Source organism: Phalacrocorax aristotelis, chromosome 15, assembly GCF_949628215.1.
Source record: "Phalacrocorax aristotelis chromosome 15, bGulAri2.1, whole genome shotgun sequence".
NCBI lineage: Eukaryota > Metazoa > Chordata > Aves > Suliformes > Phalacrocoracidae > Phalacrocorax > Phalacrocorax aristotelis.
This window is the reverse complement of record NC_134290.1, coordinates 9,104,491-9,129,078: the sequence shown is the minus strand read 5'-3', so window position 1 is coordinate 9,129,078 and position 24,588 is coordinate 9,104,491. Positions and strand designations below refer to the sequence as shown.

The 24,588-nt window shown below is 43.4% G+C and overlaps 2 protein-coding genes across 2 annotated transcripts in view; one reads left to right on the top strand and one right to left on the bottom strand.

Annotated features, from left to right (window-relative positions):
- Positions 1 to 5,043: 5,043 nt before the first annotated feature.
- Positions 5,044 to 21,604, bottom strand: PPP1CC (protein phosphatase 1 catalytic subunit gamma). The gene is made up of 7 exons (XM_075110013.1): positions 21,316 to 21,604; positions 11,767 to 11,898; positions 10,324 to 10,554; positions 8,606 to 8,710; positions 7,375 to 7,598; positions 6,753 to 6,887; positions 5,044 to 6,315 (listed from the first exon to the last, which is right to left on the bottom strand). Exons 1-7 carry the CDS (start codon positions 21,368 to 21,370, stop codon positions 6,226 to 6,228), a joined length of 972 nt encoding a protein of 323 aa, XP_074966114.1. The 5' UTR covers positions 21,371 to 21,604; the 3' UTR covers positions 5,044 to 6,225.
- The window catches only part of CCDC63 (coiled-coil domain containing 63), a 26,872-nt gene continuing 23,853 nt past the window's right edge, over positions 21,570 to 24,588 (top strand). The window contains 2 exon segments of the mRNA XM_075110746.1: positions 21,570 to 21,846; positions 22,702 to 22,839. Of these exon segments, the coding sequence (XP_074966847.1) occupies positions 21,570 to 21,846; positions 22,702 to 22,839 (415 nt within the window).

The window sequence follows — 24,588 nt, the reverse complement described above, 5'->3', positions numbered from 1 at the left end:
CCCGGCCGGGGCCGCCCCGCCACCTCCCTCCCACCGCGCCCCGAAAGGCTCCCGGCCCCACCCCCCCCCCCGCCCCGACATTTCTCCGTTTTGCAGCTGTCTTCCACCCCCGAGGCTCGCTGCGATACATCCCCGAGCTGGAGCTGCCGGAACAGGACACGCCGGATGGCGCTTAAACTTGTTGTTTTTAAACTTTTTTTCTTAATCAAACTGAGGGGACGTCCAGGATAGGCACGAGACAAAATCGTGAGCCTCTGCCGAGATCAGAGCTGGGCTGCTGAGCAGGGACACAGTCCCACAAAGGAGGTGGAGGTCCAGGGATCAAAAGGGTTACAGGAGCATAAACCCTAGAAATTAGGCCTGGATTAATCTGCCTCCATTTCCAGGTTCATACTTCATCAGAAGGCCTCTTATATAGAGTTCCCCTCTGTCTTTCAAACATGAGCTAGCTTTGGAAGTGCCCTGAGCAGACCCCGCTGCAGGAAGGATCTCTATTGCACCTCTGCTAGGGCAAACCTGAAATATTTCCAATTCTTCCCCAATGAAGAGGTGTCTCTCCATTTTTACACTTTTGAGGCCTAAAGACATTTGTTTCTTGGAAAGGGTTTCCTCATGGAGAGTGCCTAAAACTTTTCCCAGAACCTGACCATTTTCTAGCACCTCAACCCAAAGTGCACAGGCCCATCCCCATCCTCCTCCCCAGGGCAATGGGGAAGCAGTGCAGGTAATGCCCTCCCACAGCTCTGGCACCCCCATCCCTCAACCATCACCCCAAACCACCTACTTGCAGAGATCAGCTGCACACCCCAGGGTGGGACAGCAAAGGCACAGCTCTGGAGCAGCAGGGAGGAGCTTTATGCTGGAACTTTCCAGCTAATTGAGGCATTTTAGTCTCAGCTGACTCCAGTAAACACCAACACAACCAGCTAATGGTGGAAGGCACCAGGTCAGGACTGGAACTACAGATGGCAGCTCTCCTCCTGAGAGCTTAACAGACCCACCCCCCTTTTCAGTAAGGAGTGCAGGTTTTAAGGAGAAAGCAGCCAAGTTCCGCCCCCCCAATGAGCTGAGTCCTCTTCACATCATGGACCAGCATGGGCTCACCTGGTCCCTGAGCACAGCTGCTGAGCAGAGCTACCAGGCTGACTGCAAATGTGAAACCTCATTCTCAGAAGTTAAATAAAATCCCAATAATCAGTAAGTGCATGTAGAGCTCTGATGGGCTGCTTGTTAACCATGTCCATGGTCTGCCTCAGCTTTCCAGCAGGAGGGGATGCTGTCAGCAGAGCTGCCAGCTCTCGGTGAGGATCAGGCTAATGCCCAGGGCACGATTTAAGGGTGAATCCAGCATTACAGGACTGGAGCAGGGGGAGCTCAGCTGCCTTGCCCCAGGGCCTCGCCTTAAACTTCTTCCTAGCCTGCTGGTGGATTAAACTCCTGATTTCTACACTTCTTTTTATGGCAATAGCACACTTTTTCAGAAGCCAAGTCTGTTAATCTCAGCCTGAGCTTTCTGCTCTGGGATGATGGGGGTCAGAACCGTGGGCCTGAGCTGCATAGGGTGAAGCCCACGGTCTACCCAAAGCAGCAGGGCAGAGCCCAGAGCCCAGGGCCACCCTCAGCACTGCTGCCACCCCTGGGACTGCCAGTGGCTGCTGTGGCCCCAGGGCAGGGCATCAGAACCAGCCTCAGCCCCCGGCAGTTAAATTCCAGCGTAGGAGGGACTGATGCTGCTGGGTGTCAGTGCCCAACACCTGCAGTCAACGGGTAACAGGGACAGATGGCCGTCAGTGGAACAAAGAAGGGATTGGGCTGCGTCTTACAAAGAAAAAGAGTTTTTTTTAACTTAAACGCAAGTGCCTGTGAAAACAAGAGAACAGAAAGATGCTTTCTAGCATTGAAAACCCTGAGGCTCAAGCCCCTTTTTTAAACAGAAGTGGGAAGGGTAGAAACCCTGACTGCTTGGAAAGAGCTTGACCTCAGGAACTCAACAGCTGCCTAAAATCCCCACGGAGAGCACGCTTTGTGTCATACATTGCAAGCCACAACTTTAAATAAAAACTGCATTACGTGGCACCTTGGGGGCCTCTGGGGCAGCGCACAGGCAGCTCAGCCCACCTCGAGCACCCCACATCGGCCCCTTGCCCCCTCCATGACCCTGCCGCAGCCCAGGGGCTTTGGCTGTGAGGTCCCGATGCCTTGTGATCCACATGGGCCTGATGCTGCCGCACCCCCAAATGTTCTTTCCCAGATCCAGTTCTTATTCAATAACTAATATTGTTCAGAGATTAAACTTGGGTCTAAAGTACATTGCACACAACAGGGAACCCTGTGCCCAAAACTCCTGTATCCTCCCATGGAGACCTGAGCACTGTTGGGGATTAGGTCTTAATGCTGCAAGCAAAATTAATGTTTTGTTGTTGGTTTTGAAGTACCACAGCTTCACTTAACAACTGAGGACTGAAGCCACAATAGCACTGACACATCCTAAAGCAAACCAGGAACAGTCAAAGACGACCTGTGCTGAAAAATAGCCTTTTGACAGCTAGGTGGCAAAGAGGACTCATTTCAGAGAAGCTAAAGAGAAACACACCACTACCTAGAGTAACACCAAATTGATAGGTAGTACCTCAGATCTTACTGCTCTTCTCCAGAGTAACACATTTCCCGCTCTGCGCTGGTGCAGCCTCACCTCGAGTGCTGTGTGTAGTTTGGGCACCACAGTACATTAAGGATATAAAGCTACTAGAGAGTGTCCAGAGGAGGGCCACAAAGTTGGTGAAGGGTTTAGAGGAGAAACCACATGAGGAGCAGCTGAAGTCACTTGGTTTGTTCAGCCTGGAGAAGAGAAGGCTGAGGGCAGCCCTCATTGCGGTCTGCAGCTTCCTCACAAGGGGAGGAGGAGGGGCAGGGCTGGTCTCTTCTCTCTGGTGACCCATGACAGGACCTGAGGGAATGGCAGGGAGATGTGCCAGGGGAGGGTTAGGTTGGGTATTAGGAAAAGGTTCTTCCCCCAGAGGGTGGTGGAGCCCTGGCACAGGCTCCCCAGGGAGGCATCACGGCACCAGCCTGGTGATATTCAAGAAGCACTTGGACAAGGCCCTCAGAGACATGGTGTAAATTTGGGGTGTCCTGTGCAGGGACAGGAGTTGGGCTCGATGGTCCTTGCGGGTCCCTTCCAGCTCAGGACATTCCATGGTTTAAGTTAGAGTGTGGTGTACTGCAAAAGGCACAAGATGAGGATTGAAGAGAACATGGGTTTATCACAACTTTCCTCCTACCTTTCATGGAGATCTTCAGCAAGGCCTGGTTCCCCTCCCTGCTACGGTCTGCCCTTTGCAGCGCCTACAAAGCTTTTGGCCAGCAGGAAGGGGCGGCGGGGAGAAGGGCCCCAGGAGACTCATGTGTTGTTCCGTCCATTCCGTGCGTAAACTAGATGTTCCTACTGCTGTCATTATGGAAACACAATAGGAAGTCGGCATCTGGTGCTCCTTCTCTCCCTCCACTGATCAAAAAACCCAACCCCAATCAACAGGCATAGAATGTGCCTCCAAACTTTTGATCACAACCCGTAGCGAGATCAGCAGGTCGTCTTTCCTTCCCGCCTCTGCTGTGGAACAGGAACCTTTCCGCCTCCACCACGGTGCTGTGGGACTTCCTTCACCCCGAGCAGCTGGGGAGCCCGAGGTGCATGAACCACCCCAGGGGAATGCACCCAAGCAGAAAACGCAGCCCAGAATAGGCATGTGTGTCACTAAAACTGCATTTGAGGAGAGAAAAAACAAGTCACAGAAGAAAAAGGTGTGACAGGGTGACACGCAGGGTGAGCTAATGGCTGCAGAGACAGGTTAATGCATTCCTTCAGATATAAGTCAAATAAAAACTGGTTCCACATGTGCACCATTATTCACCAGATCAATGCAAGACATGCAGGTGACTATTTTACAAGGATGGAGAAAAATTATAGAGCTATAAAGAAAACCACAAACGTGATTTAGAGGGTGAAAGTAAGTTTGTGAGAAAGCCTTTAACAGGCAATCTCTGACACCAAATCTAATGAGTTCATCAAAAGTTACCAAGAGGTGGTTTGATTAAATAGCTGGGGGGGGGGGGGGGGGGGGGGAAGTCTTCAGAGTATGAAAAAGGCTCTTTGATTTGGCAGTTAAATACATTAAAAATAAAATCAATGGCTGGGGACTGCCCAGGAAGTGCATTCTTGTCAAAAAAGCCCAGCTCGCTCCGGAAGCAAAGGGAAACTCATCGCCAAGCGGGATGCCAGAACAGCGCTGGTGGTTTATCCAAGCCGGGTATTTCAGTGACAGAAAGTCCCTCGCGACCAGCAGTTCATCACCGCAGCCCTTTTGGAGCAGGCTGGCAACATGTACCAAGCCTCCTCATTTGACTTTTACAAATCTTGCAGCATTTCCCAAAAGGCACACGAGAAGAGGTGGCGGCTGAAGGAACACAGACCAACATCTGCCCATCAAGGGCAGCAGAGCCCAGAGCGGGCATCACACCTCACCCCTCCCCTGCACCGCGCCTCACTAGCAGCACAGGCAGCGGTGGCAGTTTACTGAACTTCCCTTTGCCAACAATTTACAGTTCTTTAAGAACCAGAGAAAATGGGTCTCTTCCTCAGGTGTGACCTGCCAAACAAGGCAGTACGTGTGCTCAAGGCAAACCCCACCCAAAGAGTGAGAAGTGTGGGCCGAGATGAACAAGTCCCCCACGCTCATGTGCCTCTGGGAGCTGCAGCTGGGATGCCTCGCCCACAGGGCTGTGGAAGACGCAAACTCAGACACCAGCGCCTTCAGCTGCTCGACTGCAGCGTTCTGGCTGGCCCGAGGGACCGTTCTGCAGATCCACGGCGACGCAGGCAGCACTCCGGGAGCTCCATGCCTGCGCCCACACCCTCCCGGCAAGGGGGTGCCTGTATTTAAGGGCAATATGTGCCTGAAAACTCCAGAACCAGGTCTAGATCCACCACTCCTGTTTAAAACATACCTCTAGTGCTTGCAGCTTAGACAAATCCAAACCAAGAACTTGTGGGTTTCCAGAACAATTTATTTATCTAGAGTCAGGTCCTCGGATAGCAGTAGTGTATAATGTTGTGATAAACTGACACTGAGAAGATTTAACAATTTCTTCATTTAATAAGTGATTTTCACTACATGGTATTGTACACTGTTATCTGTTAAAAAAAGATCAAGTTTTTAAAAAAGATTCTGTGAGAGATTTATATAAACCGGTGATCAAGATCAACACCTCAGGTTGGCTTGTCAAGCTGTTTTCTAGGCTTCTTTGTAGAACAAAGTCTTTAGGCTAAGATGCGCAAGACCACTTGGCTGCCCGATCTAGAACCATTTCTGAAACCTCCAGCCTTCTGACGCGGGCTGCCACAGGCCTGATGCTGCCGCAGAACGGTCCACTTGATCAAACACACAAAAATGTACAAAAACGCGTTTACCGTGAACAGAACGAACAGCAGAGCATTTCTGCTTGCTGTTTCAAGTCAGGGCTTGTTTTGTCTCCAAGGGGAAGGCGTGAATGGAAACCCCTGCCAAGTCTGCGCGGTGGGTCGTGTACGAACAGTTTTCTAAGCGAACTTTGGCTTCAGGAAAGAGACACAAACACTTAAAATAATGGCTTTAATTGTCATTTGAAGCATACGGAGAGGGATGTGTGTCTGAATTAAATATACATCATACCAGTGATGCTGGCAAGGTTGGGGTTATTTCTAATGTTGACAATAAAACGTGTACATGACGAGACATTAAAAGAAAAGCAATCCCTTTAAAACGAATTTTAACGTAAAAAAAAGTTCACAGTGGTTTGTATAAACAGTATGCAGTTTCTGACAGTAACGAATTTCTACTCTCACAGCACACTAGTGCCCTCTTTAGATCCTAAAGAAGAAAACAAGCATTTACACTACTCATTGTACAGATTCAGAAAGTCAGTTGTACAATTACCCATAACGGCAGGATAAGATGCTGTGGAGTGTACAGCTGTAACACCAACGAAAGGGAAGTTTAAAACTCTTTTCCTGGGAAGGAGAAAAGTCTTTCATTCGCTGTTACAACCAGCAAATGCTAGTCATCAAATCAAAAGGAAAAACCACAAACACATTACCTATTTTGAGCAAGCTGAACAGTACACATTACAGTTTTAAAAATGGAGGTTATATACTATAATACAAGTCCCAACAAGGCAGCGCCAAAGTGACTATTTCTTTGCTTGTTTTGTGATCATACCCCTAGGAGGCGTTACAGGTCGGCTGGAATTGGGCTTCTTTTTCTCTGCAGGTTTCAAAATCTGAAAAGATAGTGAAGTCATTTAGGAAAAAGTTTTAGCTTTCTTAAAATCAATTAATTCGCTAGTAAAGGCATTAGAGAGGCCATCTGGACCTGTCATAAATGTGCCAAGAAATAAATTTGCTTCCTGCTCAGAGCTAGGACAGGGCTTAGAGCAGCTGCTTGGAGAGCCCATGCCAACAGGATCAGGCTAATGGCCGATAGCTTTGCTTGGATGATTTAATTCCAGGGTAAAACAGTTCATCTACGCACAGCAGCAAGGGCTTATCACATTTTTGAAGAGATGAGGGCAAACACAGCCCTGTCTACATGTGATATCTGTAAAGATCTATTTGAAACAAGTATTATGATTTTGTAACAGTGGCACATCAACTCAAAACAGAGCAAATTTGAAGTGCAACCACGCTAACTAGGAGGTAAAATGTTCAGCTACCATACCTGAAAAGAGCACATTAAAGTTTCATCCACACTCATCATGGCACCCGCATTATCAAATTCTCCACAGTAATTTGGGGCAGAAAAGAGAGTTACCAATTGCCTTTTGGCAAAAAACTCATATCCGTCTTCAACAACCTTTAGAGAGAAAAGCAGAAATATTAGACTGGACAAGTCCTTCCTGCTGAGATGCAAAGCAGCTTTAACAGTGCCAGCAGCTGAAAAACTGGCTACATGTAAGGAGCACGAGTTCCAAACTTTTACACCAAAACAGGAAGGCCATAGCAGGATCCAGTTCACCAAACCAAGTCCGTCAGCAATGAGAAAAACAGGATTCTGCTAGGTTCAGGAGAATCTTGACCAGGAATCAGAGCCACAGTTTATATGTATTAAGAAAAAAGTGCTCATTACAAGGGTTATTAAACATTGGGACAACTCGTTCAGTGGTAGTGGAACCTCGATCCTTGCAGACATTTAGAACTTGGCTGTACAAGATCCTCAGCAACTCGGGCTTACACTGGTTTGTCCCATGTTGAGGGCAGGTGTGTGGGGTCGGAGCAGATGACCACCTCAGGTCCCTCTGAACCTAGATTATTCTACGGTTAAATGTACAAAATTGAAATACCTGATGAGCTCTACATATGAGATCCAGATCATGTTTATGGAGAAACTTAGCAACCACTTCAGCACCAAATGTGAAGGACACTCCTCTGTCGTTTTCACCCCATCCTAAGACATCCTTGTCAGGGTCAGACCACAAGAGATCACAAAGTAGACCTTGATCTGGTACATCAGTGGGGCGCATAATTCGTCTTATCTGTTCCATTGACTGAAGGTCTGGTGACAAACCTGTTCAGAGTTGACACACGCAGCTCACATTTTAGTCCAACTTTGCTCTGCAAGACTGAGGTATTAATTCAAGACAAAAATAATTCATATTCAAACTGATTCACCACTGCAATTTTACGTAGTTCAGTGGCAATGTTAACTGACATTTTTTTAATCCAGCATTTGTTTTAAAGCTTTTGTAACAGAAGACAAGTCACTTTCTAGGAGATTTACTGGAAGCAAGATAAGCAAAGCCATTTCCACATTTTACAGGATTACAATAATCTCACTGTCATATTTTGCAAGTGTCTGTTAAAAGAACTGTTAAGTAAAAGAGGCATTAACACCAGAAATCACTGGCTATGTTTACTTTAACGATCAGGCCTAGTAGCATGAAATTCAGTATCGAACAGACCTCATACCATTTTCCACTGATATGTCTCCCTGGGAAACTGTAATTACTTGCAAGTGATAAAACATTTAAGGTGCAGTATGTATTTTATTACTTTGAAAAGCTGCATGAAGCAGGTATCACGTAGCATAACAGAGCCAATTTCTACAAATGAAACTCCAAACTCAAGTTGGACAGGGCTTTGAGCAACCTAATCTAGTGAAAGATGTCCCTGCCCATGGCAGGGGGGATTCTACTCAGCAATCTTTAACGGTGCCTTCCAACCCAAACCATTCTACGATTCTATGAAAACATGTGTTTTCAGAATGAACATAAATTCCTAGTCACGTAAGTCTAACAAAAAACCTTCCAGGATTCTTTACGCGAAAGGAGAGGCTATTAAATATGCCTTTTCCTCTAAAAGGAAAAGCAGGTCATTGTGTCTGATGTTACAAAACTACCAGCTCAGTGATTCACAAAACTGACGCTAATCGAGCTCAATCCTTCTTCATATATGAACCAAGACAGAGAAAAATCCCTGAAGTTCTGAAGCGTCACCAATGCAAAGACTAAATCGCCATGACTGATACTAGAGCATTGCAGTTTCTCAAACATCAGCTAAAGAGCTGTAGCTTACCCCCATGACAGCAGAATATTTTCTCATCCACAATAGCTGCAATTGGTAAACAGTTAAAACAGTCTGTAAAGGTTTTCCACAGCTTAATATTGTATCTTCTCTTACCTAGAAGACATTTTGGAGAAAAAACTCCATTCAATACACTTTTCTAATGCACCTACAACCAGCCTAACGTGGCTGCCTTGAGTCTACAAAGGCTTGCAAAGAGTTAGCGTTAAAGCCTATACACAATTTATCTTTTCCGATACCCACTGACACACTTTATTGCTTCTAAGAAAGTTGCAAAGGTCTCTCTCAGTATGGCAGAGCACTCTGGATTGGCTCTGAGGATAGCACAAGGCTGTTCAACAGAACGATGTTCTGCTCCTGACAGCCACTCTCCAGTTCCAGCTTCGCTTTGGAAAATTATCCCTTGGAGAATTTGATCAATTTCAGAAAATCTTGCCATTTTCTTCAGGCGAAGACAGCAATACTTGGAAAGCAGATTTTCTTTAAACTCCTGCTAGTGCTTTACCACGTAGAGCCTCTCCAGGCAAAGAAACAGGACTGAAAAATGAAACTGCTACAGTTTTACTTTCCAGGGGACCCTCCCAACAGACGTGAACCCTGAACATATTTGTGATATATGACTAAGCCTGTGATTAATCTCTGAGGAGTCAACTCTGAAATACCACACATCTTTGTTTCCTCACTGGGGGAGAACAAGACATGGAGAGTACATCTTGTAAGGTACAAGCCAAGTATGTCCTGCAACACAAGCTGTGAGAATGCTTTGGTGCACAATTAATTTAACAGTTTAATCTCCTCTACATTATCTGGATTTGTTGTTGCATCCTTTGAAACATGAACATACACTTCCACTTCGCAGCAAAATTACTTGTTATGGTAGGGTAAGGTCTACACATAGTCTCCGTCACAACAGACCTTAATGCGCTCCATGGTGACAGAGCTGGTACAGTGACTGCATAGCAACACCGTGTTTGTTCAAAGGAGTGCTCATGATGCCAAACACACACAAGCACATTTCTTCATTGAAAGGCTGACGCACTGGTTCAAGTAACAACTTCTGCAGCTGAAGCCACCTACTGAAAGAGCAAGTATCTGGTGCTCAATCCAAGGCATGCACTGCACTGAAGGCTTCACACACGCTTTGCCCCATTTATGAAAGGAAATACTGGTTTTGGCCAAAGCAACAACACATGATACAGCAGGACTGCAGCCAGAGACGGGCTAAGCTTTTTTGTTGTTTTTGTAAACATTACAAAGTCACAGGTCTTAATATGAAATATATTGCAAGCACTGTAGCATAACCACAGTAAAGACCAGCCCATTCTCAGTTAAGTTATAACACAAGTATACTCCATCATCATCCCTTAGATAAAAGAAACAGAGGTGAAATTTTGTAAAGCACATCAAGTAAAACTCTCTCCTCTCTCATTAGATGACCTCAGCTTACGAGCTTTAACAGCGTGTACCAGTGAGAACTGTTAGTTAACATAGTGGCCAATAAATAAAATTACCCACTTACATGCTGCTTTGTACTGTGAGGATTGCATTCCAACAGGATCAGGGAAAGGACACATTTCCCTTACTAAAATAGGCCAAGCCCCCCGAAGCACACAAAATTAGCAAGTTAGGAAAGAATCATCTGACACTGCAACACAGCACCTCCTACCCTGCTTTCCCAAGCCAAGGGTGCGCACATCTGTATTACTTACATTCATCATAAAACCCATAAATTCTGTTGATGCTGGCACATTCGTGGTTCCCTCTGAGGAGGAAAAAATTCTCTGGGTATTTAATTTTGTAGGCCAATAGAAGACAAATTGTTTCTAAAGATTGTTTTCCTCTGTCAACATAATCACCAAGGAACAGGTAGTTGCTTTCTGGTGGAAAACCTCCATATTCAAAGAGTCGAAGCAAGTCATAGTACTGTCCATGGATGTCACCTGTAAAGAGTATTCAGAAATAATACTTAAGTGACCCGTCGCTACATTCTTAGATTGATTCTACAGAAAGAACAAATTAACGACGCTTCAGAAATAAAAACGCTTAGATACTCTCTACAACACACTTAAAAATTACTTTAGCTTAATGTATACAAAATCATCACATTCTGAAGCTTCACAACTATGTAATGCAATGGTTAACTGCATAAAGATCAAATATGTAGCTACTTAAAAATATTCACATACATGCAAAGCAAAAATCAAGATTCCAAGAAAACAACTGCGTGTTCAAATGGCAATCTGACATCAGTTAAACCCTTTACTTGACTAGCAGCTGCGAGATCAGGAACCTTTACCTCATTCTTGGTATTTCCATACAGCATTAGTAATATTGATGGAAAACTGACCACTTGGGGAATTTGCTTTCCTTTGTACCATCTCTGGCGTTTTCTTGAAACATTCAGTAATTAAAATTCTAGCAGTGAAGTTGTATCAAAAATGAAATTGGTATTTCTGCCTTTGGTTTAAATCATGGTTTTAGATTACCAATGTTATAAATATTGAACAAGCTACTTCAATTTGAAGTAAATCTGCAGTGTTACAGTAGCATAAAATACTGTTTGCTGGAAGCTTTTTAAAGTGCATTTATTGAGGTTTTTATTTTGACATTCTTCATTCTTTTAGCATAACTAGACACGTGTGTGCAAAATGAGCACCACTGTCTACAGGTGTGGTGAAACCAAACTAGAAGGTATTCCAAGAAACAGTACAGAAATTTAAGTTTCCAGCAGGATTTTAAAATATTGTCAAACCACCATTCAACTCTGAATAGCAGCTACAATAAATTACTGTGGTTTCTTTTGTTTCCCCTTGTTCAGTAATGCCTGGGCCAAGCAGTATTTCATTGATACAAAAACTCCTTTCCAAAACTTCCTGTAAGTCCCTTCCCCGAGAGACCTGGTGAAACTGGACCAGTTACTTTTTGGGTCCAGATTATTTTGGTCCCCACTCCAATTCCCATGTTTGCTACCCCCTCCCCTCCCCACTCCTCTGCCCTAAGTATCCAGCAGGTTTTATTTTCCCTTTTGCTGTAATAATTTATTAGTTCCACTATTAATAAGCGAAAGTAACATCTGACATTTGTTCTCTGCTTAAGGTCTGCATCTACCTGACAACCCCCCCCCGGCATCAAATCAAAATCACAGTACTCACCACATATTTTCAGTGGAGCTTCAAGTTCTAGTAGAATAGGCTGACTCAGAAAGATCTCTCTGGATTTCAAGCACAGTCCTCTAATTTCATTCTCTTGAAGTTGGACATTTTTGCCTGGTTTTGATCCTCGCACTGTTGGAAGGAGTCAGAAGTCAGTTATCAAAATCAACAATATCCCTAGTGCTATTTTAAGAGCCTGACTAAATGTCACTGTAATACAGAATGAGATAACAGGGTCATATCAGTCTGCTGAGGTGAAACTGCACTGAGTGTTACCAGAGAAAGGGTAGTGTGTTCTGTTTCAATTGTATGTTACTTTCATTTAACAGAATTCATGGCTCAACACTTCCCCCATTAAATGTCACATTTTAAATAGCATCAGCTCAGTTCTGTTTAGTTATAAAACCCATCTTGGACAATGTGACTATATATATTTTTTTAAAAATGAAGCAGTTATACACTTTTCTCTGGAAAGCTGTCTGAACTTGAGAAAAGGAAGTATCCTGTTTAATCAACATCGTAGCTCAGATGTGCAAGCTCCCCTAAACTCTCATATAACCTTGCCCAAGATAGTATCTAAACAAGACCACAGTACCAATAAATACTGAACTGCCCCATTCTACACTGCAGTTAGCAAACATGGAAGAAGAACAAGCATATGATTGGAAGGTCAGAACTACACTTAAGGAAAACAGTTTTGGATCATGAGGACAGCTCTCCTTATGCCTTTGAGCACAGTAAAAGACAAGCTAGTAGGAGATCTATCTCCCAGCCTCAGACCATTTCCTCCACACCCCACAATCCTTCACCCACCCTCCATTACTCTTCAGTCTCCCCCACTGCAACAATTCACAATAGTTGGTTCTCTTAATATCCAAAGCTTTCTTTCCTAATCAGGACAAGAACACCACCAGCTTGGCCCGAACAAGTTTCTACAGCCACCAGCACAGCTTTCCCTCCATTTATGTGTCTCACACACACCACCCCCCCCACCCCATTTCCAATGCTCAGAAATACAAAGGACATTTCTATAGCAGCAATGCTGTAACTATGGCTAAATTGCATGCAACAGCATTTATCAGGGTTAGCATAGGACTAAATAAAAAATTGTGATTATGCCATTGCTGGTGAAGCTTATTATATTTTTATTTGGTGTCAAAAGCAGTGACAGCATGGAGCACTGATAAGGCTGAAGCAAAAAAACAACCAACCAAAAAACCCCAACAACCTATAGCAAATTCCAGTAAGGTTATGGAATAAGAGCAGTCATCTTCTACAATTTAACCTATTGGTTTAGCCACAAAGCTGAATGACCTCAGAACTTTAGCTTCAGATGCCTGGAAACACTCTTAACAACTCCAGAAACAAAATCACTACACTGGCAATGTTGCCTAGTTAGGCGACTTACTGTGTACCACTCATATGGCATTGAAACTGAAAAAGCTATGTTCTTCCAAAAAGGCTTGGTCTTTAGTTGCAAAAAAAGCAAGCAACAAGCCCCAGACCCTTTCAAATACAAGAACCTGTGCGATATTATCTTCCTGAATTCCGAAATAACCTTTTAGACACCATTTCAGTCTAATTCCCTTGATATTCTTTAACCTCAGAGTGAGAAACTGGAAGCTACAGATGACTCAAATATCCGTAGTGTCAGTGTGGGCCTCACACTATATGAAATCAAGTTGAGAACTGCAGTAGGAAAGGCTCGGGGGGGGTGGGGTGTGGGGGGGTGGTCAGGGGTGTGTTTAGGAAGAATAGGAACAAAACTGGTTGTGTTCCAAAGGGATTACAATTTCTCGTTAGCACAGAAGTTTCCTACTTTTGTGCAAGCCTCTGATCAAGAGTAGAAACTGTTCAGTTGGCATGCATCTCATCTAGACCAAGAATAAAATAATGATTGTGTAATATCCATCCATAAAATCAAGCGTCACTGGACACAATCTCTAGCAGCACTTACAGGATTACTTCCAAAACAATAATTCTACTCTGCACACTGACTCCCAGAGACCCTAGTCATAGTGGCACAGGCTGCCCTACAGAATCATTGACGATACGCTAAAACACAACTCCTCCTCAAACAAGCTTCAAAATTAAACTTTAGTTCAAATTACAATGTATACTGCCAGTGACGTTAATTGTAGGTCAAAAGTCATGGCTTTAATAATGTTCTCTTTGAAGCAATACATGCTCCTTTATTATTCCCTGCCTATGCATTATCACTCAACATTGACATTACACAGCAACACTGGAATTACCACTAAACTTCATGTCTTCCATTAAAATATTTGAAGTAATGAAGCATATAAATGAAAGTAAGATCTTTGTCACAGCAATTTATCACGCATGAGGCTTTTCATCCACACAGTAATTTTTTTCAGCCATCAGTAATTTCCCAAACACTCCTGAGCAATGAGTACTTTACTCAAAACGCAAAATATCCAGAAGCAATGAAGGACAGAAATGTATAGAACAAAGTGATCAGCTGGCTGAATGATAAATGCTAAATTTTCCCCTACTCTTCAATTTTACAATTCGCCTTTGAGATAATGCAGTATACTTGTATTTAGTTTTCTGAGAAGCCAAAAATCTAACTTCCCATGATTTGGTCTTGTCAGAAACTGCTAAACACCAAACCCTGTATCTCACATCCATAAATTAAAAAGTATAAACTATTATACAGACTATGTAATGCACTGAGTCACTAAAGCTCATGAATAAAGCATATGCATTCCTTTTTGCTGAAGATTAAATGAAAATCTGAAAACTGTTTCAGATACAAGTTTCTCATGTTTCTCCAGTACATTTTCACTGAACCAGTATAATCTTCATGCAGTTTTAGCCATCTGCTTGTAGAAAGCCATGACAAGATAAAATGATGCTTTGTTGAGTTCACAAACTCACCAGCACAATACCAAAAGGATGAAAGACTAATAAGACAATTTGATTCAGTTCTGTAGCATGCTGCCTAACAATGACATTCTGACCACTTTCATCCAACACCGAATCGGCACAGAAGAAATGACTGTGTTCCTTTCTTCTAACTTTGACCTATATATCCTGAAAAGCTAAACACCCCTGTATTTTTGGATTCAGAAGAATCAAATATGCAGTAGTGCACGTTGGTTTGAGAAATCTGTATACTTAGTGCAAGGATTTTCTCATCCACAATGGAAGAGCTGGCAAGGAAACACAGGATGTTCAGTCTGAATGACTTCTTAAAAGGTTTCTCTGACTGAGCCTTCAGGTTACTTAGCCCCACTAAGAAAGGATAAAAATAATATACTATGAAAAATGTTGTGTTTACAGTTTCTTTTCTCTGCTTTGGACCAAACCAGTGCAGCTTGTAGAGATTAGACAGTGGATACTAATTGGCAGCTTGGTCATAAAGTCAAAAGAACAGCTCAATAGTACCGTACATGCACATTTGTTCTTTCAACACATAAAATAACCTCTCAGAAATGACAGTCTGCAACTGACAGCCAAAGGTTAATCAGTTGAGGGGAAAAGTCAGCCCATTTCAAATAATATTTTATTTATGTCTTGTCTCAACATACTGCTGCACTATTTCCAGACAGTAATATATTCCCATCCTCTTTTAGGCAGAGATGCTCCTGCTCTTAAAAATCATTTTTTGAAAGTTTGAATTTCAATGTCTGTTCCAGACGGAAAGACAGTCCTGGCTATCTTCTAACAAGTAAAATCCTCTCCACTGTGTACGTATGAGACGTTTTAGAAAAATAAGCTCTCTACTGGATGGAAAACACTACAGAAAAGACCCCTCCCTGGAGCCTGGATAATGTCTGCAGAGGTACTGACTTGAACACAGGTTCCAACTATTAAAATTAACATTGCTTTCCAAGACAAGAAGGAAAACTGCTGGAAATCAACAACAGATACCAACTCTAAAATAAAGATGTAGTATAAACAGAGGTGAGTGCAGTACAACAGCTGCCCAGCAGAGGGGGAAAAGGAAGTAAATGGAAAAAGAGCAGGAACTTAACAGCACCCCTGTAATTTTGGTGTAAGCAAACAGAGCTAGTACAAAGCATAGCTGCAGCTGCCAGGAGTTAAAACACCACTTAACCTCCACGGTAACTTTTATACTTTTCTTTGTGAAGGATGAATGGGTCAAGAACTGTGGGATCTAGAATGTACAACAGTCAGATGACCACATGCATGTAGAGTACAGCAGACTTCTACACCACATCCCATCGCCAGCGTTTTCCAGTGTTCTGTCTGGTGCACACAATCCTTTAAAGAAGGCAAATGGTATTATAAAACTGAGTATATTACCTCATTCAATGTTAATATGAAAGGGTTAGATACTTCAGAAAGTATCCCAAACCAACAGAATACTCAAAGATATTAGAAATTTCAAGTTGTCCAAACACCTCATTTTCCTTCCGTATTACATTAAAAGAAGCAGTTGAAATGCTGTCAACTAAAGCACTAGAAACAAGTTCTTGTACAGAAAATGTTTTCAAGAAAATAGTCTATCGGGTGGTCAGTTCATTTTTTGGCTTATTAAACAAGTCTCTCAGTTTTACAGTATTTTACATTAAAATGTCTGCAATCCTAGAGACATTTCCAAAAATACTGCAGGTTGTTTTTAATCTTGTTTTTAGCAGTTCCTGATGACAGTTTCATATTCAGTTTTGCACCACAGGCACAAAGGGAATAAATAACTTGAAAGTGGTTGACGTAAAAAAGGTTTTACTTTACTGCAGGCACTACCAACTTTGATCAGATCATTTCAAATTCAAAACTGAAACTGAAAAGCAACTCCTCAGTGCCCAAGCTTCTAAAAAAAAAAAAAAGGCCCTAGTCTACTTTTTACTATGGCAAAAGTTCACAGCAGCATTATCAAACAGAAGATTCTGCATGACTGCAAAATTTTCATCTTCCACACTAGAGAGAGCTACGTAGCAACAGGTACTCACACCGACCACAAATACTCAGATATGACAAATTCCTCCACTTCAGTGACTAGGCAACAAACACAGAATTTAACTAACTTATTTGAATCCACAGGGCTTGTAGGAATCTATTCCTCATCTTCCAAATGCAGAGCTCCTATTTCCCGTTATTAGAAACTGCTGCAACACAGGATGAAACAATTAGCATTAAGCCACACAAACTTTGGAAAATTATAGTTTCAGGTCGAGAAGTACTGCTTGTCTATCAGAAACTTTATCACAGTATCCCACCTCATCAACAAGTGAAATCTGACCACATTTCAGATTAATGTCTGTGAGAATCAGAGACCTCAGTATATGAAGCTAAACAGCGAGCAGCCCTTCAGACCCAATCAATGTTGTATTTAGCAGAAAGGTGAAAAAAAAATTGGAGAACTGTATTTGTAAGAAATAGCCTTCTCTGTTGCCAGCACAAGTTTATCCATACTCTTTGGCTCAACTATGTTTAATAACTGGATGATCCTCTTTCCCCATTTAAAGCAAATTAGAAAGAATATCTCCTTGACAGCTATACAACAGGCTTTACTGGGAATAGAAATCTGTGGGTGTATAAACAGGAAAGTTTGAGGATTTAGAGTCTTTTTGCCAATTTTAGTGCACTAACCAGGATTTCAGCTTCCAGAATGGATACCACCATTCTAGCCTCGGATGGCTCTATCCAAAGTAGCTTCCATTCATTACCTAGTTTTTCCCTTAATAGAATTTGCAGAGGCTGCAGCACAGAAAAGATTTTTCAGAAACATACTTGAACTTGGGTTCCACTTACATATGTTGAAATTACGCTATTTTACCCTGTTACTTATCATCACTATGGTCAGACTAGTACATTTCTATCTTGTTTTCTAGATATATTACTATGAGCTCCATTTTCTTACTTATCTGTGAAAAGCTGCCAATGATAAAGGAAACAGGTAAGGGGCTTAAGTTACAGGACACCATCTGACATGACACAGAAGGGAAGCGATGCTCATATTCAGGGAATCTTGGGGTTTGTCACTCATTCTTCACCTGGAGTTGAGCAGGAATTCTGCCATTTCCTGGAACCCTTTCCATGACCACACAGATGCCACTGATTTTTCATCTTACAGAGAGCTTTCCTAGCATCATCTTGTCTACTGGCAGCCACAAGCTCAGAACCATGAAGTTACTGCCTACAATACTCCCCCTAGAAGAAGAGTAATTTGCTCTCATGTTTGCCCCTTATTCCTCAGTAACATCAGCTAGCTCCATATTCAAGCCTTTATCTACTATCAAGAACACTTAGGAAACATTTCAATGCCCAGTGCAGGCTACTATCATTTACCATACTTGAGAAGCCTTATCCTTGTGAAAATTGTTGTTAGTACAGTTACTAGAAGTGACAGAATTAGACAACCTGTACTCATTAAACTGTTCCTAGAAGAACGCAACCCTCATTAGTAAAGAGGGTAACAAATATAAATTCAACCACAGCAAAAGATCAGTATGTTAAATGTTTTCATTGAACAGCTTTCCAAGGTTAAGAACAGTGTTACTGAAAAATGGTTTTTGTGACATTTCAATGCCAAATAGCTCTGTACTCTAAACACTGGGAGCAAGAAAGACTTAAATATTTACCTTAGAATGAGAAGCTAAATATATACTTCTAGGCCTTTTAAAGAAAAAACTAATAATTTCAGCTAACTAGCCTTATGTGGGTGGGAGAATATAAACTATTAGGGAAAAAGTAAGAATAATGTCATTTGATCAGAGAAGTCAGGATAGAAAGCAAGTAAAAGCCCCTCGCAAATACATTATTATCTTATACTAACAACAGAGCTAGAGTAATTTATTATTCACCCTTTAACTTCTTTACTTTACCTCAACCATTAGACTAGATCCACTACTGGCATAGCTCTCTTCCAACACTGCAACACTAAGGCATCTTATAAAACAGAAATACCTACTTAACTGTATTTTATAATTGAATTTAAATATTTCATCAAGAATCTCCTAAATACTTGGGTTTGTTACCTTTAAAAAGAAAGGGATAATGCCCCCTATTCATAGCCTTTGCATTTTATTAGCAAAATCACCTAAAGTTAACCATTATAAAAATATGTAAGTATACAGTTTAAAGACAACTGTAATAAAATACCAAATTGCTCTAAAAATTAAAGCTTGCACAAGAATTTGTGCAACTCACTTTGCAAACTGTTTATTAAAACAGATTTTGCAGTGTTTTCATGTTTGAGTATGATTTTAATCCATGCACAACCTTGTCTGAAAAGGGTATCCTGTGAAACAGAGTTCTGGTGCAGACACACCAGACTTTGTATAACTAACATTATGCAGTTGTTCTACCAGAACCGCACTGAAAAACAATTTGTTTGCTCCAAATCTAAATAGTATGAGAATCCTTACACATACTTTAGATACTTTTTCCCCTCCATTTAATACCATGCAGACCTCCACTTTAGAAGTTCAGTCCTGTCATCTACCTCACCAGACCTTAATAATTTCAGCAAAAGGATGAGTCAAGAAAATTTTAAACAACCAAGGAGAATGGCATTTGCACAGCAATTCACAAAATTTAGCACTCTATCAAAAATGCAGCGTTTGCTAAAATGTAGTATCATCTTACCCTTTCTGGGAAAAAAGTATAAAAATGACACACTACCACAAAGGTCAATCACTACTCTGTCTGGAAAAGATGTTTATAATAGACATTTAATAAGCAACAACAAAAAAAAATCACTAGCATAGGTTACTAACATTTTAATTATTTTAAATATTGAAAGACATTCACTGCCTCAAGGAATCCAAAGTCCCAGCTGAAATGTCAATAAAGGAAAAAAATTTAATTTCAGTTCTGGCAGCTGATGCAACCTCAGGTAACGACTTTAGTTTCATGAACCGCCTCTTAAAAGATCTTGTCAGTAAACCTTCTGAATCCCGATTTACAAACTCTCATCTCCTTCACTTGTATAATACTGATATAAGCTGGGTAAGAATGTAACATATTGACATGCTATGAATTACAACTTTTTGAAACTTTAAACAAGCAAAATCATTCAAAATCGTTCAGGTCTCTTTCTAGGATTATCTTATTCCACATTTTGATGTTAAGAACTTACACTTTGAGAAAATTGCCCTAGTTACACTAGGGGAAGTCAAGTAAGAATTATAACTAATACTTGCAGTAAAATCAAGCATGTATTAATACGTCACCAAACATATGACATACAGAACCTGACATCTACAAATTATACTACTAAAGTTTCAGGAAAATCCTGGTCTAAATTTATTAAGGGAAGCCTTTAGGTAATTCAAACCAGGTCAGCTTAAATTGGTAACAGGAAAAACCCAAAACGGATCAGAGCAAAAGCCCTATTTACTTTTACTTATTCCAGTTCAATAATCCCATCTACAGAATTTTTAACTCCCAATAATTTCACGAGTAGCACTATTGTTCCTCTGCCTGACCTTCTGCTATCCAAGTCATTACACAAGCAAAATCCTACAAGACTGAAGGGTGTAATATTGCTGAAAGACATTTCTTCACCATTTGTCTCAGCAACATCTCAAGTGACTTTGTGCCAAATGGAAAAAAGTTAAAGCCCTGACCAAGCTCCTCAAGTGTAAGTCCAGATGAGATGCCTGCCCCGACATATGAAATGAGGCTGGAACAGGCTAGCTTCCTTCTCTGAATGATTGTGATTTTCCTTGATACCTGGAAGAAAATTTGTCATTGGCTACTTCTCAGCTTTTTGCCCTAAGAAAGATCAGTCACTTCTAGTCCGGTCCTGACCCCTGCAACCGAAGGGATGATGCTGAAGACACCCCCTGCAACTTCTACGTTTTCCTTTGATTTAGAAACTCCCATGCAACTCTTTTCAACCCAAAGCACTAACAGTACAAGACAATAAGCCCTTCCACAGACTGTCTGAAACACTAAAACCGAACCCTCTATTCACACCTAAAAACCCACCATATGTTACGAATTGAGAGCCAAAGTCCTATGGTAGCATTAAAACAAGAAGCTAATCAAAGCTAAAACTACGATATCCTGAAACCCATGCAAGTCTCCTCCCCACTTTCTGAAAAGCTGCCTCAACAGACTCTTTAAACACACTAGGTCTTATTTCTAGAGCCCCACGACTACCCAGCCAAGCACAGACCACGTGTGGAAGGCAAGAGAAAAACCCAGGTTTTTTTAAACACTTTCCTACGAAAATAATACTAAATGAAGCATCTCCTTAGAGCTGCAGGGGAGGAGAAGGGAGGCAGCCCGCTGGTCCCAACACTGCACCGGGAGCGCAGAGGGGATCAGAGGGCAGGAACAGCTCGGGAACACAAGGGCTGAGAGAAAAGTTGGGGCTGAAGGGCTTAGCCGCTCGGGGCGGCGGCGGAGGCGAGACCCGGGAAGACAAAGCGCCTCGGCGCCCCTCCATTTTGATCCCCCCGACCCCACCGGGCGGGCAGGACGCGGTGCATCGCCCGCGGGGGTGCCTGAGGGGGGACCACGGTGGCGCCGCACGGGCGGGCTCCCGGGCACCGGCCCGACCGCCACCCACCCCACGGCCACCCTCCCCGTGCCTTCCCCGACCCTCACCCTCCAGCAGCCGTTGGATGATGCTGTCGATGTTGAGCTTGTCTATATCCGCCATCGCCTCTCAGCGGCCGGGCGGACCCCTCCCCGCGGCTCCCCTCCCTCCGCTCGCTGCTTGGCCGGCCCGATTTCTCTCCTCGTTCTGGCTCGTTTTTCCCCTTCCTCCTCTCCTCCCCGCTCTCCTTCTTCCCTCTCTCTCTTCCCCCCCCGCCCCCCCCTCGACCGCCGGTCTCAGCAGAGACCCAGAACTGAACAAAATGGCCGCCGTCTCCTCAGCAAGCTCGGCCAGCGCACGAATACTACGAGCGCGAGGCGGTTCACCGGAAACCCTTTATAGGCCGGGCGGGAACAGTCGCATGCTCATGTCCCGCGCTCGTGGAATCCTTCCGCTCACGGGAGGTGAAATAGTGCGGCGCTGCCGCCTCCCGGGGTTGGGGCTGCTACGGGTTCCAGCATCCGTCTGTTGGAGCCTTGGCCGTGAGCTGGACCAGCAGGCCGTTTGGCGTCTGCTGACGGCGGGAGGCCGTGGCTGGGGTCAGGCTTCGGTCACTGGGGCCTCCTCGTGGCATTCACGTTGCCTCAACCCGTGTGGCAGCAACTTGGCGTGAGGCGGTGGGCATGAGGGGTGCGCTCTCCCTCTGTGTGATGGCCGCCTCCCCAGCCCCAGCCCTAAACCAAGGTAAACAACACCAAAACCACACCTTGCAGCTGCTGTCTCCCTCACAGGGCGCCGTGGTCTGCAGCCTCCAGCTGGCACTGGGCTGTGCTGGTGGCGGGAGGAGCGGGTGAAGGCGGCGGCAGTGGCCCCTTCGCGCTCTCTCCACATCCTGTCTGGATGATGTGCGGCCCCTGGCCCGTAGGGTGCCCTGCATGAGACCGACTGCCACTTGGTGCCCACCACTGCTGCGCTGTAAGCTCCTGTCTCTGCTCATACCCGGGAGCTTGTGCAGCCTGAGCAAGCCCTTCAGCTCCTGAGCAACTTCGGATGTGTGGCTCTGCCCCTGCAAATACTTTAAGTAACAAAGGTACAGCACTTCAAAATCCTTATGGATGGAGAAATTAGCCTACTCTTTCAACAGCATCTTGCTATTTTATTTCATGCTTCTGCTATTATTTTACTCTATATGTAGCTGCGGCTTAGCTATAAGCAACTAAATGAGGTTCTGCTCATAAATTGGATTGCGTTTGCAAGGGAGATGGTCTGTGAGAGCCTTTCCCACTGTTCAGTTTGCACCTCTGATTGAATATTGTTTAATTGCTTTATTTACTCCTACTTTGCAGGGATGGCTGTGTCAACCTCTTTCCTTCTCCCCTCCCTTCCCTGTGTGAATTGCTCCCACTATGCATGCCGGATTCCTCCTGATGACAGTTATACAATATTCATAACAGCTTATTACTGTGGAGGGGCCAGAGCAGAGTTCGGCTTCGTAAGGGTGATAAAGCAAAGGACTTGCAGTCTCAGCACACCTTATATCTGGCGGGAGGAAGGAGATAAGAGGACGCAGACAGAGCCTACCCGAAATGCAGGTGCGTGCTCGTTGCAAAACACGGCTTCAACCCTCGACTTCCCTGAGCAAACGCTTATCGTAATGAGCACGCCCAAGCTGATATGCTAATCTTAGTCACGCTGGTGTAAGCCCAAAGTAACCCCGTTGAAGACAATAGAGTTACTTCAGATTTACTTCAGCGTGACAGCATTTACAGATTTACATCAATTTTTGTGCTGCACCTTCCCGGGAATGGCCCCCCCTGGCTCTTTGGCACCGAATGCTTGCTTTCTCTTTCAAATCCTTTCTAATTCTGCAAGGCAAGTTGTTCTCTTGGACTTTGCTGAATTATTTAAAAAGGGAAATCAGTCCTATGTTTCCAGAGGAACCTTCCTGGCCTTGCTTTCCTTGCTGGAAATATCTCCATCTTATCTCATCCTTCAGCTGTTACCCCCTCTCTAGGGATGAGCCCTGCGAGGATCTGAGCACCTTAGGTGGGGTGCTGAGTCCCTTTCACTCCTGTTAATGCTGTGGGAAATGGGGTGGAGGGGGATAGGTCAGCACCTTCCAGAATGCTCCCCAGGAGATGTACTTGGGGATTCACTGGAAACACCATACTTCTGGAAGAAAGGATCTGGCCCTTCAAAAGAGGTCAGTGAGGAAAAAGAATATATCTCACTCACTGAACCACATCAGGCAAGGTCCAAAGCACTGTCAATTCTTGTTAAAGGAGGCGTAGCCAAGGGGAAGGGAGAGAAGTGACAGATAAAGGCGAATCTGTCAAGGGCCCATCATCACCTTGATAACCAGCTCTCATTGCTACAGCTCTGCATCTCAACAGCAGCCACCAGTGCTTGGTGTCCCGCTCAGAGGGGGCTGTATTTTTGTACAAGGTCTTTCGCATTTACATTTTTGCTATGTGAGCATAAAGGATAAGGACCCTTACTTAACAGCAGTAAACTCTGTGATGAGCCAGAGATATTAAAATGTCACCGCAAAATTATCTTTTTAATAAGCTAACTTTTCTCTGCTGGAAATAACAAGCCTCATCCCACACCAGCTTCTCTGATTAGAAAAGGGACCCAGCCAAGGTGTTATAAATATCCTGAAACTATTTTGTTCTCCGGTGTTGCTCACAACAATGATTTATTTCTAGAGGGGGAACAATCAGGGAAATCCCTTTGTCCTTAAACTGCGCACAGGCTTGAAGCATTCCATAATTTTTGAAGCTTATGTTTCATATAGTCCCCCCTTCTTCGTATTTGTCTACAATTTGTGTTCTAGTTTGCTAAATACATGATGATGTACAGTTTATCTTGCTCGCCGCTCTGAGACCTTTGTGTCTTTTCTTTCTTCCCCCCCTCAAAATTCCACAAATAAATCACTGCTTTGGTAACATTCCTTGGAAGCCTCCATATAAAATGTCTTTCCCCACTGATTTGTCCTCACTGTCTCATGCGCATGCCACTTCTGTTTATTGTATCGTTTCTCATAATCTGGCTACATTTAAATATATATATATTCTATATATAATACCCACCTACATACAGGAACAAAATAAGGAGCATTTCATTATTGTTCTGTGTGTATATATATATGCACATAAGATATGCACACACATACATATACAGTGTGTATGTATGTATAATATAATATGTATATTCACTATATATACACACACGTACATGTATATATATGCAGATAATAATGAAAAGCTCCTTATTTTATCCCTGTATGTAGGTGGATCCTAAGAAATGTGAGTTACCCACGCTTCCCCTTGCCTTAGATT